This window comes from Populus nigra, chromosome 16, assembly GCF_951802175.1.
Source record: "Populus nigra chromosome 16, ddPopNigr1.1, whole genome shotgun sequence".
In the NCBI taxonomy this organism is placed as follows: Eukaryota; Viridiplantae; Streptophyta; class Magnoliopsida; order Malpighiales; family Salicaceae; genus Populus; species Populus nigra.
The window spans coordinates 2,339,490-2,353,013 of record NC_084867.1 but is presented as its reverse complement, the minus strand read 5'-3'; the positions used below and the strand labels follow the sequence as shown (position 1 = coordinate 2,353,013).

Here is a 13,524-nt window from a genome sequence, read left to right as displayed (position 1 = left end):
CCTTATAAAAGGCAGAGCAGAGCAGAGGTTGGCGGATGAGAAACAAACCCAGAACAAGAGGTTTAACAGAGAACAAAACAGAGAAAAAAACAGGGGGAAGAAGAGCGAAGGAGAAGACGAAGAGAAGGCCGTGAAAACGAAGGGAAACAGGAGACAAACACAGGAGGATGAAGAGAAAAAAACAGACGTAAAGGAGAATAAGAGAAGCACAAAAGAAAGGAGAAGGAAGAATAGAGAAGGAACAGAAAAGACGAATAGCACCGACCGCCCTCAACTTCGTCTTCATCTTCAGGAGCAGCGTCTTTATCTTCAGGAGCAGCAGACCACAGGTAAGTCTTTTCTTCTCTCCGTTGCATTATAATTCACACCTACACACAGCTACAGTAGCAAGTGAATTATAATTCACTTCATTCTTGTTTCTGTAGCAGGCATGAGTGGTGCACGCCTGCTACCCAACCAGGTCACTGGTTTAGGCTAATGACCACACTGAATCGACTGGGTCTAGTGCAATTTAAAAAAACAAAATAAAACAATAAAAAATAAAAAATAAAAAATATGTGTACGCATGAATAAAAATAACATAAATTTATCTTATTAGTTTATTCATTGACGTCAGAATCAAGAATAAAAATACTAATTTAAATTTATTTTTATTGTATCTTATTTCATTTAGCTAAAAAAAATAAAAAAATATATGCATGCATAAAAATAAATTTATCTTATTTGTTTATTCACTGACGCTAGAGTTAGGAATAAAAATATTGATCTAAATTTATTTTATAGCTACGTAATATTTACCAACGCCAGAGTTGAAAGTATCCGTAGTTGAATATTCACTGGTGCCAAAGTCAGGAATATTATAAGCAAATTATCATAACATAAACTAAAAAATGTTTAGCAATTTAAGGCAAACCAGCAATGCAGTTTGCCTCAGGCAGGACATTTAAAGGGTGATAATATCTTTTCTTTTATGTAACCAGTCCCGAATCATAGAATCTTTGTTGACCAATTAGGGTTCCTAGTAACCATAATACTAGGTGGCGACTCTTTAAACAATACCGTTCCCCATCAAAGAATAGGATGCCAGAAATCCATTCTTTCCAAAGATAAATTTTTAAGGCCGCCGTGATGTCGAGTGCGACAACCTTGACATAATAAACTTAGCTAAACATAATGAAGAAGAGAAACATAGATAAACAAGATAAGAACATAATTATATAAGTCTAGTAAAGGAAATGAAAACCATAAACAAGAGATTAAGGAAAATATAACATGGAATAAAACTTGAAATAAAGAGCATGATCTTGATCTGAAAATCAATATGTCTAAATGCATGGCAAATGCCTCCTTTTATAGGCTAAAATTTAGAAGTATTGATTTGATGACTAATTATTGAGTGGGTGGCCACATCTTGACTTGGTGACAATCCTTATCTTCTTGTCTGAATAAAACATCATTACTAACGTCAGAATTTGAATAGATTTTTGTCATGAAAGTTCTAGGAAATTGTCTTAGCTTTCCAACAAAAAATGAATCGATGCATTTGGACTTCTTGAACTCGAGATATAAGCTGAACACTGGATAGTATCTGGGTTGCAGGTCAGATTCAGACTTTTCCGTTGTTGCTACAATTTGAACTTGAAAACAGCCTTTTTGAATCTTGTACTTCAAATGAAAGTTTTAGGCCTATATCTTAGCTTTCCATCTATATAGAGCAGACCTAAATCCAAGTTCTACAGCTCCAGTTATGACCCAATAACTGAGCAGTGTTCCAGTTTGGACTGAACCAGCATCTCTTTTCTAAACTTAACCCTCTGTTTGTCTTCTCAATTTTAGTAGTTAAATTCATTAATCAATCCTTTTATTTATGTAAAAGGCCTGTATTTAAGATGAACATTTACCATAAATTAAATGTATCTTATAGTATTAGACATGATATTATAAAACATGCTCTAGTTAAGGAGTTATTGATACTTCGAGTGCGAAATAATGATATAAAACCTTGAAAAAAATGCACTTTTAAGTACTAATCAGTTTATTTTTAAATATAAAAAATATTTATTTTTAATTAATATTGCTAATGTGTTTAGCCTTGCATAATATTTTTTTAGGCATGAGTTTATTTGTCAATTTTATTTGTGTTTATCTTTTAAGTCATGAGTTTTTTACGTTGTGAATTTATCTTTTAATGATTTTAATAAACAAGTTAAGTAAACACAATCAGATGAAAGTCTTATTTTGTATGATTGAATATCTTGATTTATATTTTTTAATTTTATCAATTTCTATTTTGATTATTGTTAACAATTTTTTTTATGGTTTGTTTACATTGCTAATGAAATATTCTTTTCATTGCCCAAATAATTGAAAACCATGATTAGATATATGGCATTGAAAAATATCACAGCATGCATTCCACATAATTGACAAGCAAATTTTCGACAACAGTACTATTCTATTGGCATTGGAAAATATCAACAAATTATGTGGTCTTTATAATTTGATACAGTGTCAACATGACTTATTGGCGAATATTTTTGTAGAGGAGGTATCTAGTCATGGCATTGACATGGTGAGATGTTTATTTCCTCTCGACAACTTTAAGTTGTTAATTTTTTTTTATAAAAGAAAAAAACTATACAAAGTATGAACCATACTTCTAAGAAATTCAAATGATTATTACCCTGTGACCAAAATAACAAGGAAAGGAAATAAAAGTCAAAAAGAAATGAAAAGGGATTGAAGCAAATTGTGAAGCAAATTGTGAAGATAAACAGCAAATGAGTTGATGGACTGATTGATTACATATAAAACTATGCTAAACAGAATTTCAAAATCAGTAAGAGTAGTGGTATCTCATAACTCTCAAGGACACCAAATAGACCTGAAAGTAGCTGGGATGTGAAACCCTAGTTCGATTTCAACAAAACGAGACTGGACCAAATAAAAAATGTCCTTGCAAACATCATGATGAGATCGATAAATTTGATGAAAGACTTAGTTATTTCTCTCATACTAGATAAAGTAAACCGAGACTAAGAGGGCTAATAAAGCAAGTAGATGCGTAAATTTCTTTTTTCTTTTTCAAGTGCGTATATGCCCACTGAAATAGTTGATGCCATGTCAAAGAAATTCAACCCATAAGGGTCATTTTTATGATAGCATCCTAAATTGTAGTAGAGAAAGGGCACTGAAAGAATAAATGTTCATGTGTTTCAACCTGCAACCCACAAATAATACATGTCAAAGAGGGAATGATCTTAAAAGCATTAGATTATCTATGATGTAGAGACAATCCATAGAGACAAGCCATGAGATAAAAGAGTGTCTCAGGATTAAACCTGAGAACTAGAAAAGATGTTATATAGAGTATGTGAGTTTTGAATTTCTAAGAACCGCTCATGCCAAGTAATAGAGAACCTCTTTGATGAGTGACCATTCCAGACATAATGGTTCGATAAAGCACTCCCGAGGTTAATAGTAATTGAGTTTCAAATAGGTTAATATTAATTTTCTAATAGTGAGTATTATGTTGGCATTGGAAAATATCAACAAAATATGTGGTCTATGATTAGTACTTAAAAGTTTATTTTTATCAAGGTTTTATATCATTATTTTGCACTTGAAGTATCAATAACTCCTTAACTAAAACATGCTTTATAATCATATATCTAATAATATAAGATATCTTTAATTTATAGTAAATGTTCATCTTAAATGCAGCTGACTTATCACATAAATGAAAGGATTGATTGATGAGTTTAAATACTGAAATTGAAAGGACAAAGAGAGGGTCAAACTTAGAAAAGAGATATTGGTGCAATCCAAAGTGGAACAATGTTCAGTAATTGGGTCATATCTGAAGTTGTAGATCTCGGATTTAGGTCTGCTTTTTATTAATGGAAATGTAAGATATAGACCTACAACTTTCATGGGAGTCCAAGATTTAAAAAGGTCATTTTCAAGTCCAAATTATAGCAACAACGGAGAAGTTTGAATCTGTCCTGCAGCCCAAACACTGTTCAGTGTTCAGCCCATATCTCGAGTTCTAAAAGTCTAAATGACTTCAATTTTTTTTCTGGAAAGATAAGACAATTTCCTACAACTTTAATATGTACAATTGGTTCCAATTCTGATGTTAGCAATGATGTTTTGTTCAGACAAGAAGATAAGGATTTTCACCAAGTCAAGAGTTGGCCACCCACTCAACAATTAGTCATCAAATCAATAGTTTCAAATTTTAGCCTATAAAAGGAGGCATTTACTATGCATTTAAGAGCTTGGATGTTCAGATCAAGAACTTGCTCTTGCTCTCTCTCTTTATATTTTTGTAATACTTAAGTTTTGCTTTCATTAATATCTTGTTTATACTTAATTAACTTGTATCTTATTTATGTTCTTCTCTTGTTTATTTATGTTTCTCTTCTTCATTATGTTTAGCTAAGTTTATTATGTCAAGGTGAAAAGGTTACACTAATAGTGTAAGAATAAGTATAGTTTAAACTCAACATGGACCTTAATGTTTAATATTAACATATCTTATCTTTTTATCTTACTAATTCGTAATACCTTGTTTGTTAAATGGTTAATCTAGATTTGTATTGTATAACACTTGGTACAACAAATGCTTGGCACTCTCATAGCCCAACCGTATGGTATAACCTACACTTGTGCTATGAAATGAACTTGATTTGTTGTTAACATAAGTTAACATCATGAATTCCTGACAACATTTAAAAGTTTGGTGTTACATAAATAAGATAATTAATATGATTATATTAACAATTTATAATGAGCTATTAATGACAAATCATCCGATTGAAACCTCCTTTATATGTGGTTTCCAGTTGAATAATAAGAGTTTATACTATATGTTGCTACTCAATTTTTGACCCATGTTTTAATAAATTTTCAGAAAAAATCCAAAAATAGCGAAAAGCATTGAAAACCCAAAAAATACATTTTTAATACATTTGCATCATTTTTAGCATTTTCAGCGTCGTCTAAAAAGAATTTAAATTTTCAAAGGCCTTTCGAACGCGTTCAACTTTTAACGCGTTAATTTTAAAATCATTGATTTTTCTCATTGAGTCGACGTTGATTTGCTCGTTTTCAAAAATACAAAAAAATTAAGAAAAATCAAATTTACAAAAAAAAAAAGTTGAGGAATCAATTTTGAGGCTCAAACAATATTTTGCCTATGCATAGGGAATTTTGAATATCGGAGGGAGAGACAACACAGAAAAAAAGAAAACCTAAAATTTTTTTCTTCACCCGAAACCAGCCGCTCCCCCTCGCCCAAGACCATTTGATCCCTCTCTTTCGGCTGAAAATCAGGAACTCAGCCCCCCACTTCTTTTCCTTTTTTTTCCAGCTGACAAGAGAGGCCCCTCCTGACAAGAGAGAACCCCTATTTCTTCTCATCCCCAGCTACACCAGTAGGGGGATTTTCCATTTGCTGTTCCCCACAGCAGTGGGCAGGGACCCACGGTCCCCAGTCCCTCTTGGCCCTCCCGCTGGCCACTTCTTCCCCTGAGAGGAGCTAAACCTTCGGCCCCAGTGACTCTCCCCTGATCTCACCAGGGCTGTTCCTTCACAGCCGGTTTTCCCTCAGCCACTGTGAACGCCATCTCCAGCCGCTGCCCCATTTCAACAGATCTTCCCTCTCAGCCTCTCCTCTCCCAGCCGGTTCCACGGTCTCCTCCCACTCCATCTCTGAAGTCGACCGCCACCTCCCCCAGCCTTTCCCCTTTGGCTGCTCTTTCTCCCTCAAAACAGCCACCCGGAGACTCCCCACCGCCTGACCTTCCCTTCTCCTCCGGCCGTTGCTCTCCCTGCCAGCCAAGGCAGACCCAGCGACCCCTTCCATCTCCATTTTCCCTGCAGAACCAAGGACCCTCACGCTCTCCTTCCACCTCCAACAGAGCCGTTCCCCGTCTTCTCAGACCCACGGTCTCACTCACCACACAGCAGCAGCAGCAGTCCCCTTCACAGCCTCCTCCCACCGAAGAACCCAGCGGCAGCCGACAGCAGCAGCACCCACAGACGCCGTCCCTTTCCTCGTCTCCAGCTCCTCCCCACTGACCGGACAGCCACCCCCATCTCCACCGCAGCTTCAACAGCCACGGACGACAGTAGCCGTCAGGTATTCCATCGGCAGAAGAGAACCAAACAGAGAAGGGAGAAGGGAGAAGGCAGAGAAACGGGACTGATCTAAGAAGGAAAACTAAAGCAGATCCGAAAAAACAAAGGAAAGAATAATTAAAATCAACTGGTTGTTGGGATTTTGCTGTTAGTGCAGGTCATCGCCGGCGAGGAAGAAGGGAAGAAGACGTTTCCGATCTCCCCTGCTGTCTGGTTCTTTCGCGGTGGCGCGTGACCCACGCGCCGCCACTGTTCATGTACCCCGAAAACTTCCTTGGCACTGTTCCGGTGGTGCAGAAGGTGTTCCCTATAAATTCCAGATCGTTTTGGGGTTATTATTGTAATTTTTGTTTTAGTTTGTTTTGGAATTGTATTTTGTATTGTGGATGAAAAAAGAAAAAGAAAAGAAAAGAAAAGAAAAGAAAGAGAAAATAATAATAGAAAAAGAGATGTGTGTATTTGTGTATTTTTTTATGTATGTTGTTGAATAAAAAGAAAAAAAATGAATTTAATATTTTAATGCACAAATATCTGAAGGACAGATAAAATCATGTTGTATTTTCTATGAAAATATAGAACATGTATCTATATATATTTTGAGAACTAATAACTGATTTATCAAAGCCTTAGAATTGAGCTAAAATTTTATTTTTTAAAAAAATACATCAAGTCCGTGAAGCAGCTTACCTCAGGTAGGGTGCGTTAGGGGTGCTAATACCTTCCCTAACCACAACCAGTTCCTTACCCGTGAATTTCTGACAAGACCAGTACATCCGGTTTCCTTGTAGCCTTCAATTAAATACTAGGTGGCGACTTCCAACGAACCAATCAAAACAAATGAGAAATGGAAAATCACCAGTCGATGCCGCGCCGATTTTGACGTGCGACACTATACTTGTTTGAAATACCATTAGTGGATTCTCTAACCTTGACATTTATTTTTATCATTGTTTAATTCTTACATTAATCTTCCATCTCAAAGTTCACATCAACTTCTTTATTATTATTATTATTATCATTATTACTAGTATTATTACTGTTGTTGTTGTTGTTGTTGTTGTTGTTGTATTATTATTGTCTATAATTTATATAATTAACTTCCCTGTAGTTCGACTCCGGTCTTGCCGAGTTATTTATTACTTCGATACCCTTACACTTGGAAGAAGTTATCAATCTTTTAGCCGTTTCAGTCTATATTTTGCAATTCAAAATGTTTTCCATGCAATAACATCAGCAACCATGTTTAACACAAGGTTTTCGTTTATCAAATCAAAAGTAATTAAAACAGAAGGTGTTGAAAATTGAGGTAAAATAATGTATATATTCTTACGTGATTCCCCCCAAAGCTGCCTATAAATACACCTGATCTCTGCAGATGTTGTTCACTGCTCTATTTCCTTAACCGATCGATAAAATATTTGCCATCTAGTGAACATCCTTTCCGAAGCAACATGTCTACCCAAGTCTCGCAAGAAGTTGTACCCAAGACTCCTCAAGCTCGTGATAATGAGATTATTCGCCGGACAGCCAATTATCATCCAAGCATTTGGGGTGATCAATTCATTTCCCATCTCCCCAAAGACAAGGTCATTGCATGCAAAAAGGACAATACTCTGTGTGTGTGTGTGTGTGTGATTCTTTGTTATTTTCTTCTCCCTTTGAGAAATCTAATGATGCGTTTAATATGGTAACTAAAGCAGGTGCATGAAGCCATTGAATTGCAAGAAATTGAAAAGCTGAGGGAACAATTTAAGAGGGAACTCGTGGCTAGTAATTCATCACAAAAGCTGGATCTTATAGATGCAATCCAGCGCCTAGGTGTGGCTTACCACTTTGAAACAGAGATAGAAGAAGAACTACAGCATATCTACAATAACCGTATTGATATGGAAGATGATGACCTTTACAACACTGCTCTTGGTTTTCGACTACTAAGACAACATGGCTACAACGTTTCATGTGGTAATTTGTATATGTATGGCCATTTGTTTTAAGAAATGTGCATGACATAAGCTTCATACAAATTTTCAAGCCCATTTCTTTGGTGATTTAATTCAGATATATTCAACAAGTTCAAAGATGACAAAGGTTATTTCAAGCAATCCAATGATGTTCGAGGCATCCTAGGTCTCTATGAAGCAGCACATCTAGCGGTGCATGGAGAAGATATTCTTGATGAGGCCCTAGCTTTCACAACCATCCACCTCAAGTCCATGGCAACCAGTCCAAACTGTCCACTAACAGCAAAAGTTTCTCATGCCCTAAAGCAGCCCATCAGAAGGGGCGTTCCAAGACTGGAGAGCAGGCGCTACATTTCTATCTATCAGGACGAGCCGTCATGTAACAAAACTTTACTAAGGCTTGCAAAGTTGAATTTCAATCTCGTGCAAGAATTACATAAAGAAGAGCTTTCAGAAATTACAAGGTGATACTTGTATCCAAATTTAGAATGAAAGCACGTTGACATGTTAAAATGAATATTAACGCAGAGAGCAAGTTATAATGCGTGCATCAGCGCCTTTTTCTTCTTTTTCTTTTTTTTGAGGATTACTTGTGAAGCTATTTACTTCTTCAGATAGTTCTCAATATTTTATTTGTTTCAGGTGGTGGAAGGGTTTGGACTTTGCTAGAAGGCTTCCTTTTGCAAGGGACAGGGTGGTCGAGTGTTTCTTTTGGATAGTAGGTGTATATTTTGAGCCTCAGTACTCCCTCGCGAGGAAAATACTTACCAAAGTAATAGCCATGACATCGATTATTGATGACATCTATGATGTTTATGGCACCCTTGAAGAGCTGGAACTTTTCGCAGAAGCAATTGACAGGTTTGTTGCATTGAAACGGCTCCTTTATTTTACTTTTTAAAAAAGGAGAGCTTAATTAAGAGACAAATAACGGTTACAATGCGATCGATTACAAAAACCTGGACACTTAATTTTCAGGTGGGACACTAAAAGCATGCACCAGCTTCCAGATTACATGAAAATATGTTATGAGGCACTATTAAATGTTTATAGTGAAATTGAGGAAAAAGTGGCGAAGGAGGGATGGTCCTACAGAGTCCACTTTGGAAAAGAAGCAGTATGCACCACACTCTTGACTCTCTCCTTAAATCAAATACTAATATACTATGTTGTAGAAATTACTCTGTTCTGTTTAACTTAGTAATGATTTTTATATGCACGATGTATAACAGATGAAAGTTCTAGTCCGGGCCTACTTTAACGAAGCCAAATGGTTCCATGAAAATCATGTCCCAACGATGGAAGAATATATGAAGGTGGCTCTAGTAACGACTGGTTATTCCATGCTCACAACCGTGTCCTTCATTGGCATGGACGACATGGTGACCGAGCAAGCATTTGACTGGTTGTTCAATCGCCCTAAAATTGTTAGAGCCTCAGAAACAATTTGCAGACTCGTAGATGATGTAAGATCACACAAGGTATGAACTTATTTTAGTTTGTTAAAAAACATGTAAGTGAAGATTGTTTGAAATTCATTGAAAGTAATAGCTGTTGGAGTTAGGATAACTTGATAGTTTGGAAATGGATGAACTGCTTGGATTGTTGAGGAGGAAATAAACAACTAATTACATTGATGCCATAAATATGGTACAAGTTTGATACATTTATTTTTACGTCAATTTATGGATTTTTTTACTGAAAGTATGGATTAATTCCCAAACCTTTTCCCTTTATTTCCAACCAATACAAAAACTCCACCCTACATGTCATAAAGGTCTGAGCTTCTTTTAATCTTATTATGTATACTTTTCAGTTTGAACAAGAGAGAGGACATGCTGCCTCTGGAGTTGAATGTTACATAAAGCAATATGGTCTCTCGGAACAAGAAGTGTATAAAGAGTTTCACATGCAAGTCGTCGATGCTTGGAAGGATATAAATGAAGATTGTCTCAAACCTACCGCTGTGCCGATGCCTCTGATTGAACGCATTCTCAATCTTACGAGAGTCATCGATGTCATTTACAAGGTGGAAGATGAGTACACCCATGTTGGAGAAGAAATGAAAAACAATATTGCGTCATTGGTTATAGATTCAGTGCCTATATAACTGCTAGGTTGCCGATTTCCGCTTGCTTGCGATTACAATGGAAACAAATGCCGGCCCATTATAGCCCCCATGCTACTGAGGAGCAAAGGAGACTTTCTAATAGAATAAGGAGGCTTATTTTTTTTATTTTGTATTTTTTTCTATTTTACTTTGATATACAGCTGGTGTGTTGTCGCATGTAATCAAAAATAAAACCTATACTGTTTAATAAAAATATAATAATGCGAGTATTTATTATTTCCATAAAGATTACTATCTAGCCTAATATTGTGCTATGCAAACAAAGATGGGGTTTTAAGTGTATATAAAAAAACAGTTTAAAAAAGAATAACTAAGAAAGAACTCAAATTAAAATATCAAAATCATTCAAAAGAACAAATCTTAGTCTAAATCAACATCCATCATCAGGTCTTTTATAACTGATCATCCATGCATATTTATTAATTTGCACTTTGAATATTCATCATTATAACTATTTTCCTATCTCTCCTCAGTTGTTAGTCAATTAGAAAACAAGAAATCTAATTAATCCTAGTAGAGAGCCTTAAAAAATAGAGAGATTGATGAAGCTAAAAAACATAAGCACGAGCAATTGCATTTAATTTAGTTGAAAGTTTTTTCTAAGATCTACTAATTTCTAACATAGCAAATCATTAAATCTTAGTTTCTATGCAGATTAGAGAGATCATACAATTACGGATTTGATATCTAACTTAGCAGTAGATTGCAACAAATAATAAACTAAAGGCTTCCTAATAATTAAACGAGACAATCATGAAAAAAGGATAACTTGATAGTTTGGAAATGGATGAACTGCTTGGATTGTTGATGAGTGTTAGAGAATAATATAAATCATATCTTGACACCTCACCTAACAACTTAAGCTATTAGGTTGAATTGGTTCTTTGACATGGTATCAAAACTCTGATGACCAAATGGTCACGAGATCAAATCTCACCATCCTCATTTATTTGATAAAAAATAAGCATAAGATAGTGTAAGCTTGTGCAAGTTTCATATGTTGGAATCTCACCTAACAGTTTAAGCTATTGAATTAAACCAACAACTAATTACATTGATGCCATAAATATGGTAGAAGTTTGATACATTTATTTTTATGTCAATTTATTATAAACCAAATATAATTGTGCTCCATGATTGCTTTACTAATTATAGCTTCTAGATTTTTTTTACTAAAAGTATGGATTAATTCGCAACCCTTTGCCCTTTATTTCCAACCAATACAAAAAATCCACCTTACATCTCATAAAGGTCCGAGCTTCTTTTAATCTTATTATGTATACTTTTCAGTTTTAACAAAAAATATATTAGTGTGAGTATGTATCATTTTCACAAAAAGTATCTAGCCTAATATTGTGTTACACAAACAAAGATGAGGTGTTTGAGTGTAAAAAGACAAATTAAAGAAAAATAACTAAGAAACAACTTAAATTAAAATATCAAAATCATTCAAAAGAACAAACCTTGATCGAAGTCAGCATCCACCATCAGGTTTTTTATAACCGATCATCAATACATAAATATCAATTCACACTTTGAATATTCATCATTATAACTATTTTCCTATCTCACCTCAACTATAGTCAATTAGAAAACAAGAAATCTAATTCTGACCAATTTAGACCTTGATGCAGTGAGTAACTCTTAAAAATCAAAACATAAAAGTCCTATATTTGTTCCTTAGGGTTCCATAGTGTAAGATCCCACATCGGCGGGTGAGGGATGTGTTGCTGGCCTTATTAGTAGTGCTGATGCTAACATGTTGTACGTGTTTTGGGGCGTTAGGCTCAGAAGTGAGCTCGCGTCACCAGGAACAAAACCGTGAGGGCGGTAAGGCCCAAAGCGGACAATATACAGCATGTTGGGCCGGGCTGTTATATTTGGTATCAGAGCCGACCTCACAGCTGTCCGGTGGTGCCAACGGGGTCGTCGGGCTCCTTAAGGGGGGTGGATTGGAAGATCCCATATCGGCGGGTGAAGGATGTGTTGCTGGCCTTATTAGTAGTGTTGGTGCTAACATGTTGTACGTGTTTTGGGGCGTTAGGCTCAGAAGTGAGCTCGCATCACCAGGAACAAAACCGTGAGGGCGGTAAGGCCCAAAGCGGATAAGATACAGCATGTTGGGTCGGGCTGTTACACATAGCATTTTAGATCACCTCAAGAAAAGCTCTGGTAAACGAGTTATGTAAACCCTGGTTGAAAATTAGGCAGAAAAGCAATCTAAATGCTTATTGAATAGATTTATTAGAAATACCAAATAAGCATTAGAACAAACCAAGTGCAAAAAAAACTCTTTCGTGACCTCTTTCATTTTGCATTCTAGGTCGTCCCCTATTAGAATTGACTCCTGACTGAGTCAATTTTCCTGATCTGTTTGCCGTGATGACTGCTGGTGACTCTAACTTAACTACCTTTGATTCTAAGGTTGTTCAGTATTTAATCAGGGGCATTCTCTTTTAAAGTGACCCTTTTTACCACAATGATGGCATCCTTTTTTCAAGTACTGGCAGGCTCTCCACCTATGACCTTCTCCTTGGCATATATAGCATCAGCTAGGAAAAACCAAGCAATTCCAAGGGTGTATTTGTTTGCACTGTGCATAAAAGGGGTAGATAATGTCTTTCTGATAATTACCCCCCAAAGCAATAGTCCTAGAGTGGGCCTGACCACCTTCTGACTTCCCACTGATATTCTGTCGAGAACTAGCTGATGTCCTCGCTCTTTTCTTGAATTGAAAGAACTGTCCGCCTTTACCCTTCTTTGAAAGTGGTGGCTTGCCTGAAAATTCCATATCCTTTCATTTTCCTACACCCTCATGCTTTTATTGGCCTTCTTCCATACAAACCTCCAAGGCCAGTGCTGCTTCAATTAGTTCCCTTACTGTCTTGGATTGTAAAGCAATCAAGCCTTGCTTCAATTCTTGTCTGAAGCCATCCCTTAACTTTTCTATCATGTGTTGTTCTGATGGGACATAATGTGGTATGAATAGTGAGAGGTCATGAAATCACCGTTCGTACTCGAGTACTGACATCCCCTCCTGTCTCAAGGCTAGGAATTCATGTTCCTTCATCTTTCGATGATGTTTGGAGTAATATTGATTCTCAAACTCTGTCTTGAAATTATCCTAGGATAGGGTTTCTATAGCCCTCCTCAACTGAATCTTCTCTTGTAACATCCCTCATTTCTGGGATAAAACCACAATCTCATGTCAATAGAAAAACATAGTTAAATTTTATTTTTTATATATATACATATTCATGGTCTTCGTGTTAACATCTACAGGAAATT

General features: G+C 35.9%; 1 protein-coding gene across 1 annotated transcript; it reads left to right on the top strand.

The window, feature by feature from the left end:
• Positions 1-7,595: 7,595 nt before the first annotated feature.
• On the top strand, positions 7,596-10,462 carry LOC133675143 (sesquiterpene synthase 2-like). The gene is made up of 7 exons (XM_062096430.1): positions 7,596-7,730; positions 7,845-8,106; positions 8,203-8,569; positions 8,748-8,966; positions 9,084-9,222; positions 9,338-9,586; positions 9,922-10,462. Exons 1-7 carry the CDS (start codon positions 7,596-7,598, stop codon positions 10,213-10,215), a joined length of 1,665 nt encoding a protein of 554 aa, XP_061952414.1. The 3' UTR covers positions 10,216-10,462.
• The last annotated feature ends 3,062 nt before the right edge of the window (positions 10,463-13,524 follow it).